This window comes from Ctenopharyngodon idella, chromosome 12, assembly GCF_019924925.1.
Source record: "Ctenopharyngodon idella isolate HZGC_01 chromosome 12, HZGC01, whole genome shotgun sequence".
NCBI lineage: Eukaryota > Metazoa > Chordata > Actinopteri > Cypriniformes > Xenocyprididae > Ctenopharyngodon > Ctenopharyngodon idella.
Window position 1 is genome coordinate 7,028,141 of NC_067231.1, and position 18,747 is coordinate 7,046,887.

The 18,747-nt window shown below is 34.2% G+C and overlaps 2 protein-coding genes and 1 non-coding gene across 5 annotated transcripts; 2 read left to right on the top strand and 1 right to left on the bottom strand.

The window, feature by feature from the left end:
• Nucleotides 1-3: 3 nt before the first annotated feature.
• On the top strand, nucleotides 4-9,868 carry LOC127524277 (cytochrome b-c1 complex subunit 2, mitochondrial). Of its 3 annotated transcripts, none has more exons than XM_051915746.1 (14): nucleotides 4-154; nucleotides 1,202-1,288; nucleotides 3,315-3,464; nucleotides 3,556-3,620; nucleotides 3,909-3,965; nucleotides 4,053-4,177; nucleotides 4,833-4,930; nucleotides 5,613-5,670; nucleotides 5,823-5,918; nucleotides 6,410-6,609; nucleotides 6,694-6,774; nucleotides 8,128-8,204; nucleotides 8,317-8,470; nucleotides 9,209-9,868. In XM_051915746.1, the coding sequence occupies exons 1-14, from the start codon at nucleotides 122-124 to the stop codon at nucleotides 9,290-9,292; spliced, it is 1,365 nt and encodes a 454-aa protein (XP_051771706.1). In that variant the 5' UTR covers nucleotides 4-121; the 3' UTR covers nucleotides 9,293-9,868. The 3 variants fall into 3 exon arrangements, with proteins under 3 accessions (XP_051771706.1, XP_051771705.1, XP_051771704.1); XM_051915745.1 differs by lacking the exon at nucleotides 1,202-1,288 and adding an exon at nucleotides 1,323-1,424 and having other exon boundaries at nucleotides 20-154; XM_051915744.1 differs by having other exon boundaries at nucleotides 107-154; nucleotides 1,175-1,288.
• Nucleotides 9,869-11,586: 1,718 nt separating this feature from the next.
• mosmob (modulator of smoothened b) lies at nucleotides 11,587-17,205 on the top strand. Its single transcript, XM_051915503.1, has 3 exons — nucleotides 11,587-12,290; nucleotides 16,378-16,590; nucleotides 16,685-17,205. Exons 1-3 carry the CDS (start codon nucleotides 12,179-12,181, stop codon nucleotides 16,867-16,869), a joined length of 510 nt encoding a protein of 169 aa, XP_051771463.1. The 5' UTR covers nucleotides 11,587-12,178; the 3' UTR covers nucleotides 16,870-17,205.
• A 1,438-nt stretch (nucleotides 17,206-18,643) lies between these two features.
• On the bottom strand, nucleotides 18,644-18,725 carry trnal-uag (transfer RNA leucine (anticodon UAG)). The gene has a single exon. It is a non-coding gene; the product is annotated as a tRNA-Leu (tRNA).
• Between the last annotated feature and the right edge of the window lie 22 nt (nucleotides 18,726-18,747).

Genomic DNA, 18,747 nt, shown 5'->3' on the forward strand with positions numbered 1-18,747 from the left:
GGCAGTATGCACTTGCGCTTTGTTTTGGTTTCGACATAAAGAAGCAGAGAGTGAAGGATTTTGGGTAGGACATCCTTAGGTCAGCCATATTGCTGTGGTCTGTCTGAAGGAGAGAGAGAAGATGAGGGGGATCCGGGGAATAAGCCTGTTATCGGTGAGAATTTGATTAACGGGGTTAACGATGACTAGTAGAGCTTCTGTTGCATAGTTTTATGTCTTGTTTTATGCAGGCGGTCCAGATAAGACAGACGCTGGCCTTGGTTCTCAAGATGAGAGATACAGTTGTCAGTTCTTCTCTCAACATGCCATTTTATTAACTTCAAGGTTTTAGCCATGTTTTAAATTCAGTTATGTAGAGCAGCGGCTTTCAGTCTTTTGAATGCAACAGAACCACATCCTAAAAGCCATCTGTATAGTTGATTGTATAAAAGACCAAAGATGTTTTTTATACTCACTATAGTACTGTACTGTTCAGTGTATGGGTTTTTAGTTTATGTATATTTTTGTTTACTTATTTTAATCAGTTTTATTCATTATCTATCTATTTATCTATCTATCTATCTATCTATCTATAAACATTTCCATGGGCCCTTACACACTGATTTCCTGATGACAGCACTTTCAGGTCAGCAGTACTACAGCAGGAAGAATAACAGAATAAAAATTTAGTGAGAGAAAGGTTTACTTATCTTATTTGTCATGCGATTCATTAAACCTTGTTACCCCTTTTGCATTTTATATATATATATATATATATATATACACACACATATATACAGTAGTCAACATTTGAAGTGGATCAAAACCTTTCATCAAAGATGTCCTAAAACCTTCTTCTTAGGACAACTTTGATTAACCTTTTTGATCCACTTCAAATGTTGACTATATATATATATATATATATATATATATATATATATATATATTATTATTTTTTTTTTTTATATATAGGGTTGTAAGAGGTAGGAGTAGGAACAGTATGATGATAATTTTACTTCTTATCTCTAGTAGATGAGACCATTACTTTATACAGCTTAAAATGTTTAATTGCGTATTTCTGGTGTCATTATGACTTGGTCTTATTTACCCGTTATAAAACCTGGGTTTAGTAGCCATCCCATGCCTCGCACTTCCCCTCTTTATTCTACTCTTTTTGCACACATTCTTTCTTCAGAGGCGTGATGTCTTTTCTGATTTTCAGAGGAGGCTTTATGCAGCCCAGGCTGCCCGTAAGGTGGAGGTTGCGGCAGCCGTGGAGCCACTAAAGTTTCTGCCGCAGGAAGTGCAGGTCAGTGGATGATGATATGTCTCTCTCTCCACAGAGACGCTTCTATGCGGCCACTCAAAGGGACCAGCCCTTGACTGTGCCTCTGTCGGGGGTCAAGGTCTCGGCAGGTGCCCCTCACATGTACCAGGATGTTCATGTATGTGTGGGTGCTGGGGAGGGTTTCTGCTCTGACTATGAATTAGAATTTGAATTAATGGTGAATTAACCCATGGTGAATTGAAATTTTCACTGCAATGGCAGAAATATTTTCATAGTCCAATGCAAGTTTTGTGATTAAGCTAAACAAATTATTTAATTCAACAAGTTTTTATGCAGATTTATTCTGTGAAACGTACAATACAAGTTTTTTTAAACCGAGCAATTTTTTTTGGGTAGAACCTACAAATCAGCCATGATGGAAGTAGTTTGTAGTTTTTGATAAATCTAAATGTGTATCCAAATGCAAAACCTAATAAAAGTAAGTAATTATGACAGATTTATATATATATATATCTATTAATTGAAAACAATATGAAATATTTTTAATAGAATATTGTACAATAATATTTCTAAAAAATGTTTATTTTAAATAGAAATAAATGGTGCATACATTTGAGGTGAATGTAGTCTAGTAAATAAAATAAAATCCCTAAAAATACCATAAATATATATATAACTTAATTAAAAATAAAAATGTTACACTTTGGTCTGTTTTGACTGCCAAGGATTACAAGTATGACCCCTAAATGAGGAGTAACGGAGGGTTAATTGTGATAGAGAATGAACTATATAACAATTCATATTTTTTGAAACCAAGAAGATAAGTTCCAAGGAAATTAAATTTTTTTTTTTGTCATATTGTTTTCAGGTAACTTTATAAAAGCAAATATTGACATCAACATTTTAAGATATTGATTGCATAATATATTGAGCTATAATTGCGTAAGTGCACTAATATTAAACATATTAGATAATTTCATAGTCCATTAATTCTGTGAATGTTTTTCTGTAAATGAGGATTAAGTATTAATTTACATTTTTAATTAATTATTAATTGAATAAATATTATAAAATATATGTGAATTAAATTTCTATAAACAGGATTTCAAATGTTATTTGTTAATTATTAATATATATATATTCTAGATTCCTATGTTGTGTGTTTGATGCGTTTATGGGTAATTTAATCCTGAGAAATGAAATTCATTATAATATTCCTTATAAAAAATCCAAATCGCACGGATGCTTTTTTTAGGTGTTTATTATTGTTATTTGTGTGTTTATAGAGGAATATTGAATTAAAATGGAAAATTCCAACATAGTAGTTATGTAAATCGAACATTTCATAATTTTTCTTAGCCACATAGCCGATATTTCCTGATACTGCAAAACATACTGTGATACGATTATGATTTGATAAGACGTAGAGCCCTGCAATTGATATATTGATATTATGTGACTATTTTACACAATAGTTAAGTTTTTATGAACTCACATATACAACCAAAATATAACATGAACATTTAATTAAACTCCCTGAAAATGGCAAATTCTGTATCCCAGTTGGAACATCCATTAAAAAAAAAACACCAGTTTTTTAATAATATAGAAAATAAAAGCAGCTCATCATTAGCTTTCACAATGAGATGAGTAATGACAACTGTCAAGAAAGTCTTTCCGTCACCTGTGCTCTCTAAAGTGTCCAAATCTAGTATCTCCATTAGGACACAACAAAATGAGGTCCTCCAATTGTTGAAAAAATATATGTATACATGAAAATAAAAAAGAGATTACAAAAATAATGTTGTTAAAACTTATCAAATATTTGATGACAGCTCAGTGACAATTTGACATCTTTTTATAAGTCAAACAAAATTGTGTGACATCAATCAATGAAATCAGTACACTTCTACAACTTAGCTGAATCAGTTTGTTGAGTTAACGTGTTAATGTTTAGCCTAACTTGAAAATGCCAAAACAATGATATGAGTAAGCAGTTGGTACAAATTGGAAGGTGTAAATGCACTCATTCTTTTCCCCATTCCAGGTGACCAAACTGCCCAGTGGGCTAGTGATTGCTTCCTTGGAAAACTATTCTCCTGCTTCTCGGATTGGTGTGCTTGTCAGGGCTGGAAGCCGATATGAGGCGATTGACAACCTTGGTGTCACACACATGCTTCGTCTGGCTGCCAGTCTGGTATACATCAATCATGACTCTGTTTGACTGCTGTACTGCTAGTGTACAGTGACTCTTGTTAGCATTCACTTCTCTATACTGCTGATTCCAGACAACCAAGGGAGCGTCTGCCTTCAGGATCTGCCGCGGTGTTGAGGCTGTAGGGGGAAGCTTAAGGTCAGTTTAACAATGTCACACAGAACACCGTCTTCTGAACTTCTATTATGTATAAAATATATATGGCATAATATAGTGGTTCTCAACTGGTTTTGCTTCAGGATCCAGGTTTACCTTCTGTTTTTTGCCCTTTTGCTGTTCAAGACCATATCAGACCACCCACTTTTGGTTTGCAAGCTAGCATTTGAGAACCACTGGCATAATGTATATGGTGCATTATTATGCACAAAGCATATCTGTTATGGTATATTTTGTGAGTAAATGTATATAATATTTTTTTATGTGCAGTGTGTCAAGCTCCAGGGAAAACATGGTGTACACCGTAGACTGCCTGAGAGATCATATGTGAGTTGTACACATGATTAGTTTGTCTGATAATGTGTAAAGATTAGTGTTTCACTGGAAACATGTTGTCTGTGTGTCCTCTCACAGTGACACTGTAATGGAGTATCTGATCAATGTGACCACTGCACCGGAGTTTCGTCAATGGGAAGTGTCAGACCTCACTGCCAGGGTGAAAGTGGATAAGGAACTTGCCAAGCAGACTCAACAGATTGGTATGAAGTCTTTAACCCTCTGATGGTAACTTTAGACCATTTGAATGGTGCAAATCTTTGTGACTTTTGTGGCACTTGCTATATGAACACACTTGATGACTTAGAAAAGGCCTTAAAAAAAAATAGCCAAACTTGAATGGGAAATATGAAAAATACCAAGCATTTTTTTGGGTAGAACCTACAAATCAGCCATGATGGAAGTAGTTTGTAGTTTTTGATAAATCTAAATGTGTATCCAAATGCAAAACCTAATAAATGTAAGTAATTATGTTATATTTGTATTAGTTGAAAATAATATGAAATAGTTTTAATATAATATTGTACAATAATATTTCTAATATTTTTTTTATTATTTTAAATAGAAATAAATGGTGCATAAATTTGAGGTGAATGTAGTCTAGTAAATAAAATAAAATCCCTAAAATTACCATAAATATATATAATTTAATTAAAAATAAAAATGTTACACTTTGGTCTGTTTTGACCGCCAAGGATTACAAGTGTGACCCCTAAATGAGGAGTGACGGAGGGTTAATTTTGATGGAGAATGAACTATATAATTTTGTCATTGGTTTATGATGTACTTTGGTGGATGGCAGTTCTAATGTTTCTACTTCCTGTTTCTATTTTTCATTTCTATTTGTTTGTGCCTCAGGTGTCATTGAGAATTTGCATGCTGCAGCTTATAAGAATGCCCTGTCCAATTCCTTGTACTGTCCAGACTACATGATTGGCCAAATCACCACAGAACAGGTAAAACAACATTTTGGTGGGAATTAATTTTTTTGTATCTTTGCACAAACTCATTTGAATCTTTTATGCAGAATTTGTCTTGTCACTGCTCATACTTTACTTAAGTCACTTAATAATTCTAATTTATATAATGCCTAAACACTCAAAATGGTAACACTAACATGATAAAAAATGTTTACTTTAATCTTTAAGTATAATTTTGATGTATAATAGTTAATATACACACGTGACCACACATCAATTCCAAATTTTTTTATTAATGCACCAAGTTATGACGTTGCTTAAAGGTGCAGTAAGCGATTTCTGAGAAAAGCCATTGAAAGTAGATCGGACCAAGCACCAAAAAACACTTCCAGCCAATCAGCAGTAAGGGGCTTGTCAGCTCATTGGGGGGAGGTGCCTGTGCTGTGTTTGTGAATTTGGGGGCGGAGCTATTAAGATGTGTGTTGTGATCCTTTTGGGTAGGGGTGTGTTTGTTTTGGTGAATTTAAATATCAACAGTGTTTCTCAGAAATCGCTTACTGCAACTTTAAGAACAGTAAACAACATGTAAATAACAATCCTGCAACTGCACAAATATATCTACCATGGTATAAATGGTACAGCAAATTATTGTGTATTACGCATTGCAAATAAAAGTTCAATTTTGCTGTTTTCTGTATTTTTATGTCCTCTTACACAGATGCACAGCTTTGTTCAGAACAACTTCACAAGTGCAAGAATGGCCCTTGTTGGTCTTGGTATGTTATTAAATTTATATTTTTAAAGAAAAACATCTAATCTGACCCAAAAAAGGCAATGAAATCAGTCATTTGTACTGTACAGGTTACTACTTTTTACACTGTTTGTAAATAATGTGGTACATTAAGATTGCTTGTATGTTATTGTGTAGGAGTGGATCATGCCATACTTAAGCAGGTTGGTGAGCAGTTCTTGAACATCCGCAGTGGAACAGGCACTGTTGGATCCAAAGCCGTGTACCGTGGAGGTACAGAACATTATTACTACTAAAACAGTAATGCATGTTAAAAGTACATCATACAAAACACATTACATTTGTAAGGCATTACATTACATAATGTAAAGAGCTTGTCTATGACTTTATTTTAGAACCTAGTGCACAGTCTCACTGTCTGCTGCCTACATAGACAGCTACATCCTGACTGATTTTAATCACTCTAAATAGACAGCAATACTTAAAGGGATAGCTCGCCCAAAAATGAAAAGTCTTTTCACCCAAAACTCTGACACTTCAAAACATTCATAAAGGGATCGTAAAAGAAATGCATATCATATTTTTATATTTTAATCCTAGTGTTCTGAAGTGACACGATCGCTCAGTAGTCCAATATGTAGTTTGCTTTCAGGTCATGTGTGTGCTAGCGAAATGCTTTTACAATTTATAGGCTTTCTCAGTAACAATTTGCTTAAAACCTTTATTTTTAATGCATTATAAAAATCTCTGGCCCTGTTCTCCAGGTGAGCTGAGGCATCAGACCGGAGGAGGACTGGTTCATGCGGTGGTGACGAGCGAAGGTGCAAGTGCAACATCAGCTGATGCCACCGCATTCAGCATACTGCAGCATGTGCTTGGAGCAGGACCACGTGTTAAGAGAGGCTCCAACACTACAAGCAAACTAAGTCAGGCCATCTCAAAGGTCACAGCTCAGCCCTTTGATGTGAGTATCACTTTATGAGACCTTCAGCTCAAAAAAGCCTTTTATGAAGGACTCTGTAACTGTGTCTGTTTTGCTTTGTTGCAGGCCTCTGCCTTCAATGCCAACTACACTGACTCTGGTCTGTTTGGAGTGTACACCATCTGCCAGGCTAACGCTGCCAAAGACGTACGTGTGATTTACATTATGCTCTGGTTTTAATATGAATTTATTTTACGCGTGGTGCTAGCCAAGGCCATGGGTTTGATTTCCAAGAAACATCTCATTTATGATTGACTTAATTATGATTAAAGAAGTCATAATTAAGCAATTGTTCAAGAAACAAGGAATTAATATTATCTTAATTTTGGAAACAATACTGCCAGTTACTGTTTATGTTCTATTGGAAATAGTTCAAAACAAATTTAAAGCAGAATTAATCATTGTGTGTTTCTGAACAACACACAGAAATGGTGTTTGATTCATTAATGAATCAGTGTTTCTGAACGAATGATTCAGTGACTCACTCATTTGTTTTTCTACCTGAATTAATTAGTGTTTTTACAGGAATCAGTTACATAAAGATATCTGTTTATCTGTCTGTCTGTTTGTTTGTTTGTCTTTCTATCTTTGTTTATTTATTTGTATCTGTTTGTCTCTGTCTGTTTCTGTCTGTCTGTCTGCATGATACAATTTCATTTCACTGAAACCATAGATTATTTTTATACAAATGTGAAACTTTTAAAATCACTGGCTATTTTTTTTTTATGTACATGCAACATTTTAGGGGCTTTCGCACTGGAGGTACCTTTTCATAGTTCATAGTAATAGCAGAAGTACCCACTTTTTGGAACTGGGAACAATTTTATTTCTAGGAGAGCCTTTTGGGGAACTAAATTAGCTCCTACTTCAGAATAGGGTCTAACCCAGCACAGTAGGAACTACCCGTGACGTAAGTTGTTTTTTTTTGTACACACACAGATTATAGTCTATATATTTACTCTGCGATAACTCTATGAACATGGAAAACAGTGATACCTTTACGCTAAGGAGACATTCCAACGTGACTTTGAGGGGACCAAGCGAAACATGTATTTCTTAGCTAGCAACATTGGGCATCAACCACATAGCAAACGCTAATACTTTTTCATATACAGTTTACTTTCTTTGTGTAACAGTTCTATCTAATAACGTATTAGACAGGACTGTTAAACAGATTGTAAACTAATGAAGCTAATGATCGGTGCCGTCAAAATAAATGTATGATATAAAAATAAAAGTTACAACAACAAGCACAGCTTACGTCACTTCAGAGTTCCTATTGGCGGTGCGGATGCAACCAGGAAAATGGCCCTAGGGGAAAATTTTGTTCTTGGGGAACCACACTGGTGGCTAGTTCCATAATTAAGTTCCTTTAACTACCTGGTGCAAAAGCCCCTTTTGTTGAAAGAAAAAAAAAAACAAAAAAAACTTGTTGCGTTACCCTTGAGACTAATGGTTATTTATATAAAGTGTTTTTTTTTTTTTTTTTCTTCTGTTCAGGTAATCAAAGCAGCAGTTGGTCAAGTGAATGACATTGCTCAAGGAAACCTTGCAGCAGCTGACCTCAGCAGAGCTAAGTGAGTTTTCATCATCTGGGTAGCTTGAGAACTAGAGTGCAGTACATTTTTATGTTGTACACATTACATGTATTTGTTTTCATGTAATTATTAATGAATTTGGTCTGAGCAGAAATCAGTTGACCGCTGAGTACCTGATGTCTATTGAGAGTTCCGAGGGCTTAATGGAAGCTATTGGATCACAAGCGCTGGCGGAGGGTACCTACCATTCCCCTGAGGCTGTGACCCAGAAAATTGATGCTGTGTCTTCGGCTGATGTTGTCAACGTAAGCAAATGTTGTCTCTTATCCCAGTGCAAAGGATGGTAACACAAGAATATCATAGGTTCGATCCTGGGTAAAGACAACCTCTCACCATTGTGCTGTACAAAATGTTTAATATTTTTTGGTCACTACATAATTTCACTACATAATATCCATTGGTGTTATTTATAGTTGACGTAATAAAAGCCCAGGTATACTTAATTTTCCACGTTCCGCTGCGTCTCGCATCATTTCCACACAGCTTTCAAAGTATACTCATTTGCGGAAGCTCAGATAGACAAGTTGGACACGTGCAGTACAATTACTTTTTTTATTTTTTTATTCTACCAGACATCAGAGGGCAGCAATGAGTCTTGTCATTTACAGGACTCGCTCAGAAGGATAGAAGAAGAAAAGTAGCGGAGCCGCTATACTTGCATGTAAAGATTACAACAAGAAACAACATAAAAATGATAGAGAAGGATAGGCAGCTTTGTGTACTGCTATGTATCTTTGTTTCTGCACTCTTCTTTGACTACTGCACAGTACATCACAACTGTGCATATTGCCACCTAGTGGCCGAAGTATAGTTTGGGCTTAAGGCTATTTAAAAAATATATTCTGAAAAATAGTAATAATCCATAAGTGGGTGTCCAACATGTTGATTGGTCATGTATCTTTTGCTAATAGTAGTGTATTTAAGGCTTTATCATTTGGATTGGAATTTTGTATAACAAAATTGGTCTCATTTGTTTTTTTTAGGTGGCAAAGAAGTTCATGTCTGGCAAAAAGACTATGGCCTCCAGTGGACAGTTGGGCAACACACCTTTTGTTGATGAAATCTGATGGGCAATCAGTACTCTCACACATTTTATCTTTCAACAGTGTCTAACTCTTCATTTCACAAAAATGAAATGAGATCATGTTCATGATATCTTTATTGTTCCTGTAAAAAAAAAAAAAAGGGTTATCAACAGTTGGTCTTGATACTTGTAGAGAAGAACTCAGCACTTGTCCATTTGAAATGTATAGATATAAATTAATAAAGTATCTACCAACAAACATTTATGAAACAAGTTGTGATTTTGATCCTCTTAACACTTACACCTTGAGATCTTTATAACATCAAAGGATCAGGCTATTAAAATATGACCTTTTTGAAATCCGAATATAAAAGAATTGTGGTAATTGACCAGTGGAGTATTACTGGGTTGTTTTTACAAAAAACATGGTTCAAACCATCATGAAACCTTGGGAATGTTAAAAAAAAAAAAAGGTTAAATTAACCAAAGGTAAAGTAAAAACAAACAAAAGCCCATATTTAACAATATATTTAATAAAATGTTTCAAAATAATATAAATGTTTCTCCTGCAAATAAAAAATCTAATAAAAATAATAATAAAATATTACATTCTTTAATAGCCTTGTTGCATTATTTCACAATTATACAAACATTACAGTTTACACACGTTGAAATTTATGAAATGGAAGGAAAAATCTCTTAATTTCATTGACCATAAAAATATATATTATTTCCACCCAGTTGTAATCATATTTCCAGTATAGTACAGTTATTGTTTTCTCCTTATAACATTTTAGGTCAGTCCAAAGTATCTTGTATATGTGTGTGTGTGTGTGTGTGTGTGTATATACATATATATAATATATATATATACACACACACACACACACACACACACACCATAGACTGTAAAAAAAAAAAAAAAAAAAAAACATCCTCTCACTTTCAACTGCTTTTTTTTCCAGCAAATTTTTTTAATGTGTAAATATGAAATAATGGTTCCCTGAGCAGAGCAGGAGTCAATATCAAACGTAGCAGTCAGTATGTGGTGTGGCCACCAGCTGTCTTACAGCATATCTCATCCTCATGGACTGCACCAGATCTGCCAATTCTTGCTGTGAGATGTTACTCCAACTGTCTCACAGGTGCAAAAATTGTTTATGGTTTATTGAACGAGCATGAAAAACATTGTTAAAACCCTATCCAATAAAGATATGTAAAGCTTATTTGGATTTTACATAATTATCTTTAAAATACAGTATACTGAAAAATATTCTGAGAACCAGAAAAAAAAGTTTTGTGAATTTTAGTATTTTTTCATGTCATTATTGTTTAGAGCATAATAAATAACATTTATCATAAATAACATTTTTGAAAAATGATATTTTATTCATATGTTATGCTATGTCTTCTGTAGTGGACACCAGGACTCAATTTTTAAAAAAATAAAAAATAAAAAGACATGAATAGGCAAAATCAATGGGATTTTTTTAAAATCACCCATCAATTTTTTGGTTTCAGGATTTTTTTTTTATACCAAACTTTGTATAAAGATTGTTCTCAACTATGTTATAAAAGATATAACAGAATGATTTGATATAACATTTTGCTTTATGCAATATGTGTAAAAAAAAAAAAAAAAAAATGGCCATAAGAGAGTTTTCCCATTATATATAATACATCTATACACAGTTTCTAATTTGCATATTAATGTGTTCTTTGGGCAACATGTAATGAAAAAAAGAAGTGTAACAAATGGACCAATAATTGGCAAGATTTTCATAATAATATCTAATATTTCATAGGAATATTGAAATATATATTTTTAATATCTTTCCTTATTTACTTGTGTCTCCCAAAATGCCTAATACACATGCTTTAAGTCCTGGTGTTTTCTACAGTTAACGTATGAAATCGTTGTCCTGTTTCGTAACAGAAATTCATATTTTGATTTGAAACCCCACAACATTTTCCTGAGATGTTGATTTATGACAAACAATTTGAAAATTAGTCAGAATTAAACGATACGAAATATTATCCAATTTCCATAAGAGTGTTAAATTTGATAACTAAATTAATGTCAGTTATTTTTTTAAGACCAAGGAGAGGCAGTTATCAATGTGAAACATTTGGTATCTCTGAAAAGCCCTGAATGAGCTCTTTACATTACTTAAAACGGTGACATGTATGTTGTCAGAGAAATTCACTAAAATATAATGTCCACTACAGAGGACAAAAGTCTATTTCTGGGTCTCAGGAGGATATCAGAAACTTCTATTTTGTTCACTGGTATTTCCAATGAGAACAACTGTCAAATCAGGCTGGCGACGTCATGTGTTGCGTCATGTTCTCCTGCCCCCCTCCGTTATTCCTTACAAAGGGAAAACATCTCGCGAGCAGGATTTTGTTTTGAAAGCTTCGCGGACGCTGTTTTACGGTATATTAGTTTAAACTGAAACGCGGAAGAATATAAGACAAGAAGGACAACTGCGTTTATCGGTAAAGCACGACATTTGCCAGCATATCCGATACTGATTGCGAGAACAGGCTCGTGCGCTGTGTGGAATCTTTTTCCTTTTTCAATGATATCCATAAATCAAGAGGGAAGATCCAGCACGGATGTAGCATCGGAATACTGCTGATTTTCCACAGAGCGATGCTCAAGTATAGGCTGTTGTTAGTGGTCAGCACTGGAGTACGTGAGGGGTAACGTTAATACTTCATAATGGGATGATGTGCAGTGTTGAATGTCATACTGCTGTTTGCATCATAATCCCTCAACTGACATTCAGATGCTATCTTCTAGATACCTCTGTGATGAACTGAGAGCATCTCTGGTTCCCTCTGAAAAGAGGGAGTGAAAGTTGCCTCCATCTCATACAATCCCAAACATCAAACAGAACTCAGCTCATGTAGTTCACTGACTAGTATGAAAATGGATAAACTCACCATTATTTCAGGATGTCTCTTTCTCGCAGCAGATATCTTTGCAATTGCAAGTATTGCAAATCCAGATTGGATAAATACAGGTGGCCAAGAGGGTAAGAAACTTAATGTTCAGTCAAATACCATGGTAACTCTTTAGGTAGAGCACACATGTATCTGCATGTGCAATGTTTTTATAACTATTGAGCATTTCTGCATTAAACAAGCACACTTTCCCTGCTGTAGCTGGACAGGTCAAGAAAGGACATTATCATATCATTTTCCTTTCTCCACACAACCATTTATGGGTAGAACATATAAATATATAAAGCATCTGGCATTAGCTGTTAAAAGCCAGTGATTAAATGTTTTGCATTAGTGAGATGTGCAGAAGAACGCTTTTAAGGGAAATGTGTTGTTGATTACTCGGTGTGTTTGTTGCTGTATTAATGAAGTCTGTTGGGATTTGCCTTCCACAGAGATGAGATCTACCCAACAGTTAATTAGTTGGAAAATTGTTCTGTTATGCAAACGTGGGAATAATATTAATAGAATGTTGTTGCTGCAAATGATCTTACAATTGATCCTCACATTTTCCACTCCACTTTAACCCTCAAATAAGATAAAAATATCCATTAAACTTTTCTGACTTTTAACACATTGCGGGCCCCAGCAGGGTCTGCAGACATTAGTTTTGTTGAAGAAAAGCATTTTTTATTTTATTTCACAAATTATTATGAAGAGATACCCTCCTAGACGAATATGTCACAAAACAGCTGTTCACCAGCCGTTTTTTTGTTTGTTTGTTTGTTTTTGTCCCATAGAGATGTTGCAAAGAACAAAAAGTACAATGCTCACTGAATGCTGAAAACATTCACAGCACAATCTTACTGGAGAAATAATGAATTATCCACCCATCCGCAACATTTTCATAAAAACTTTTGCATGATGCTAAACTCTATACAGATCATGTGACTGGCCTTTTTTTTTTTTTTTTGTCCAAAGTATGTAAGGTAGTACAACTAGATCTCTTTTATTGAAACTAAAAGGTTTTAATTATATTTTGCTACATATAAAGGTATTTTAAAGATTTTGAAGTGTCAAAAGGTCAGTTGGTTTAAATGTCCAAAGGCCAATACAGCCAATTCATTAGTGATTAAAATGTCTTAAATTGTAATTAATTAATATAATTTTTTGGCATGATTTTATAACATCATATATCAACATAGTGCAAAATGGTATTAAAATTAGAAGTCATTGCTTTGTTATGAGAAAGAATGTCTGGAAAAATGAATTTCATTGATGTCATTTGGAGTAACCAATATAAAGGGACCATTTTGGATCAAGTCAATATCATGTGACAGGATGTGACATCATTCAGACACCTGCAAAGGACCAAATGGTCATGAAGCAAAGTAACTAACTCTCTCTTAACTATTTGAAAAATTAATGTTTTTACTTGCTCATACGCAAGTCCCGATACATCAGGTCATACGGTACAACCGCAATAAAACAAGAAAAATGTTGTAATATTTTATAAATTTGTACTAAATATAAAAATGTTTGAAAATATCGTCATTCGGTAAAACCAAAATTTTGGTTAAACCGAATTACTTTTTTGGTGACAAATTTTGTCCATCTTGTAAAATATGACAAAAGCAGTGTTAATTGATTATAAAAACCACATAATCTCATTGTTAACACTTAATAAAACTTCAAAATTAATTATATCTCCATTATTATTATTTTTTTTTTGCATTTTTAAAAAACGTATTCGTCAATGACTCATACACTTTATTTTGCAATGTGGAATTAAGCTATTTTCTGTGAATGGGCAAGACTTTCAATTCATTAGCCGCTATAGGTAAAAAACTAAGAATGGCAAAGTGGAGTAAATGGCAAAAACTGTTTGTGCTACAAACCAGTATGTTCTTAATGATGACAATACATTAAAATAATATGGTAAGAAATACCAGTTTGCAACAATAAGCAGCATAACATGCCATATTGTACAGCCTGCTCTCAGGTTAAAAAATAAGATATAAGATTATAAGATATAATTGACCGTTCTCCCAGGCAACCAATACACACATTTATAATTTAATGATAGTGACAATGAAAACCACTTACTTTACATAACATTTGTTCAGAATATATATATATATATATATATATATATATATATATTTATATTTCGAAGACGTGTGCACTACATTAACAAAGCTGATGGTTAGATTGTAAGACAAGGGGGTAAACATGAGATAAATCCTAACTGCTCTTATGGCCTCACTATAAAGATGTGTAGGGAAAGAACAGGATATCCTGTGCAATGACTTTAAATGGAGTTTCCCACGGTAAAGCTGGATTTGGCAGTTTTTCAACCAATAACTCACATTTCTTGAAGAGTTGGTGTCCAGCAGACCTCTATTAAAGAAAGATACTGACAGTAGATTTTTACATTAGTCTTTTATGTAGCTCAAATGTCTAAGGCCTGTAAATTATCAACATATTCAAAACTAAAAAAAACTGTTGTACACAATCTACTACATGCCTTCTGTCTTCTTATTTATTGTTTATACTTTTTAGCAAGTAAAAAGCCTTTTAGTATAATTGTAAAAATGTCCACGTGTCTTTTTGCAGTGAAAATCTACTGATTTTTATAAAGTAAATATAATATTAAAGGGTTAGTTCACACAAAAATGAAATTTCTGTCAATAATTACTCGCCCTCATGTCGTTCCACACCCGTAAGACCTTCGTTCATCTTTGGAACACAAATTAAGATATTTTAATGAAATCCGAGAGGTTTTTCTATCCTCCATTGAAAGCAACAAAACTACAGTACCACATTTAGTATCAGCCAATACTGAGCTGGCGTTCGGATGTAAACTCAGAAGCTCTGCAACGTAAATAGCGTAGCCCATAGAGGTGAGTCGAATTTGTTAAATAAAGTTATTTTTATTTTGTTTTTGCACACAAAAAGTATTCTCGTCAACATTAAGGTTAAACCACTGTAGTCATGTTGACTAACGATGTCTTTACTACTTTTCTGGACCTTGAATGTGGTAATTTTGTTGCTTTCAATGGAGGATAAAAAGCCTCTCGGATTTCATCAAAATATCTTAATTTGTGTTCTGAAGATGAACGAAAGTCATACGGGTTTGGAACGACATGAGGGTGAGTAGTTAATGACAGAAATTTCATTTTTGGGTGAACTAACCCTTTAACTTTTTTATTGTTAGTAATATTTCAAGATGAGCACTTACTGGAGTGAAGCACTTTAGGTTTGCTTGATTATTCATACATCATTTTTCAGAAAGAATTATGTTCAAATGTGAGTATCAAATATGATGCATCAGGATTTTTAGGAATGTTTTTTTGTAAATCTCTCAGTCATCATTGTATTACATTGCATATGTTTTTTGACCCCCGCAGTTAAAACTACAGAGGTTTGATCATAAAACTAAGCATTTAAATATCATCTTAAAGGGTTTGTTCACCCAAAAATAAAAATTCTGTCATTAATTACTCATGTCGTTCCAAACCCGTAAGACCTTTGTTCATCTTCAGAACACAAATTAAGGTTGAACCACTGCAGTCGCATGGACTATTTTAACGATGCCTTTACTACCTTTCTGGACCTCAAAAGGTGCAATGACATTGCTGCTTATGTGTGGTTCAGAAACCCTCGGATTTCATCAAAAATATCTTCATTTGTGTTCCGAAGATGAATGAAGGTCTTACGGGTGTGGAACGACATCAGGGTGAGTACTTAATGACAGAATTTTCATTTTTGGGTGAACTAGCCCTTTAAGAGATATTATTGGGAGATATAGAGTGACATCTGATATTTATGTATTTTATGTAAGTAGTCTGATATACTGTTTACATTACAAGCTATCAGAATTTCATCCTACTTTTGGCCATATAAATATCAGCAACTGCAAAGTTACAGGCTGTCTTTCAAAAGATTTTCTAAAGTTTTCAAAAACAGAATGATTTGAGATATTTTAATCAATATCATATGATGATCTCGTCATTATGCCCTTTTGTAAAGTACTTAAAGGAACATCACATCATTTACTCACCCTTATGTCATTTCTGTATGCTGTTTTACCTTCTTCTAGTTGTGTTATGTTATGTGTTAAAGAAAGACTTGTTTTACTCTTTACAATCATGATGTTTTCATTTGTTTTTCATATAGGAGCTCTTACTGTGGGTCTAGTCAAGCAATGCCAGACCATCCATGGTCGAAACAGGATATGTATCTCCCCGAGCCTTCCTCCAGAATGGGTCACCACCCTGTTCTTCATTATCTTGGGCATCATTTCGCTCTCTATCACATGTGTCCTGCTTGTGATCTCACATTGGCGGCGAGAGGCAACAAAGTATGCCCGCTGGATTGCTTTCATGGGAAGTAGGTTACCTAAAGGGAAATTTGATATGCACAAATAATCCAAATCTGTTGACTGGTTTTAATAACCCTATGTTATTTTGTTTGCTTTTTGTAGTGGTCCTCTTCTGCATGGCTGCCCTCATATTTCCAGTTGGATTTTACATCAATCAAGTCGGAGGACAGCCTTACAAATTACCCAATAATACTGTTGTTGGGTCCTCATATGTACTGTTTGTTTTATCAATATTTTTCACAATAGTTGGACTTCTTTTTGCTGGTAAAGTCTGTCTGCCTGGCTGACAATTCCTCTGGTTTTAAGATTTTTTATGCTAAATATTTGAACTACCTGGCTTTTTCAATGCCAGTGTGGTTCAGCTGATGACAAACAAATAGGTCAACTTCACATGGATTACTCAGTTTCACAAAAGGGCCTTTTCACAGTGGAGCTTTTATTAGAATGTGGTCAATATTTTGGTCATATTTATAATAATGTACAGTCAGCCAGTCGTTAACACTAAATAAATCATCTTTGTATCACCCTGTGAGGATTTATTTTACTATAATGACTAGCTGACTGTACATTATCCTGCTGATAACATGGCTACTCACCAAATAAATAAACGGACATGAAACATTGATTTGAGTTGAAATGATTTATAAAATTGTACCATGTATATTACTTTAAAGGTACATTTAGTAGTTTCAGGCAAATTTAAAGTTACACTATGAAACTTTTTTGTTCATAATTAAGAAAATGTCATTAAGTCAATAGCTGTCTATCAGTGGGCATAGCTAAAGCAACGTCTTCAGCTAGTCAGCTTGAGATCCTTTCCATCTAAACTAGCCCAGTAGTGAATATTTTATGAGCAGTAGTATTATCGTTCTCTCTTTTTTTAGTTATGAGAAAGAACCATTCATCCGCACAGCCGAAGCGCAGCCAAAAAAAAAATGTTCTTCCGCAAAATGTATGAAGTTTTTTACCGCTAGAGGGCCAAAAGTTACATAGTGTAACTTCTAATACGTTCTACACATTAAGCAATAAGAATGGTGTACACTCACATAATATCAAGACTGTACTTGCAATAATTTTTTATAAAATGTGTTTCAATGATGTATGGTGCGGGACATGTGTTTGGACATGCTGAAATGAAGTGACCAACTTAACGACGGAGAGAATCCTCACTCATTGGTCGCCGCCTCTGTGAATATCATACGCTAGTAGCGTAGTGTTGTTTGGTGACGCAAAGAGCGAAAATTAGACAATGGAACACACGTATTGTATTATAAGCGCTTTACCAGCTGAGACGACAGGAGAATCAGTACCTGTACTGCCGAATAAGGAGAAAAGATATGAAGCAAGAACAAAAAACAAAAACGAGCGTAAACACGTTAAACGTTAGATAGCTTAAGAACTAGCCTACTGAATGCACCTTTAAAACTTCCATAAAGCGTATTACCATGTGTCACAACAAGATGAATACTGCGAAAAATATCATGTCTTGATCACCTGGACAAACGGCTTGATTGATATACCGCGTTTCCATGGGCGATGGTGAATATTACAAGAGTTCAGACCGCTGGATGGCGCAATTGACCAAGTATTTCTAAGAGCTGTGTAGTAGCCTAAGTATAAATACATTTTTAGATTTTAAAGTTTTAGATCTTCAGACCACGTTAGTCTTTGTTCCACATTTAATTTTTCATAAATGTGTTATGAAGTTATAGATTATGAAAGTTGTACTGAAAATGTAAAAGTTGTGGAAACCTTGCCAAGCAAGAACAGTTTATGATCTTCATAAATGAACTTTTATATAAAACCTGATTTTTGTTCTCTCTAGTGCACATCACTGGAGCTCTTCTTATTTTATTTATTGTATTTTACTTACAGTTTTAAAATTTTAAATTGATATTGTCTGTGAGAAGCACTGCGGTGGAAATTATTACCATAGGCAAATTAGCATTAATAATATCAGTAATAATTTACTACCTATTTTATATGGTTGTAATATAGCTATGGTTTTCCGATTAATTAGATTTTTCTGTTGTGTTAACTAAAGAAATGTAAAACGGTGTTTGGCAGCGGTGGGATTCGAACCCACGCCATCGAAATGACTGGAGCCTAAATCCAGCGCCTTAGACCACTCGGCCACGCTACCACGAGACAATATCGTAGACAGA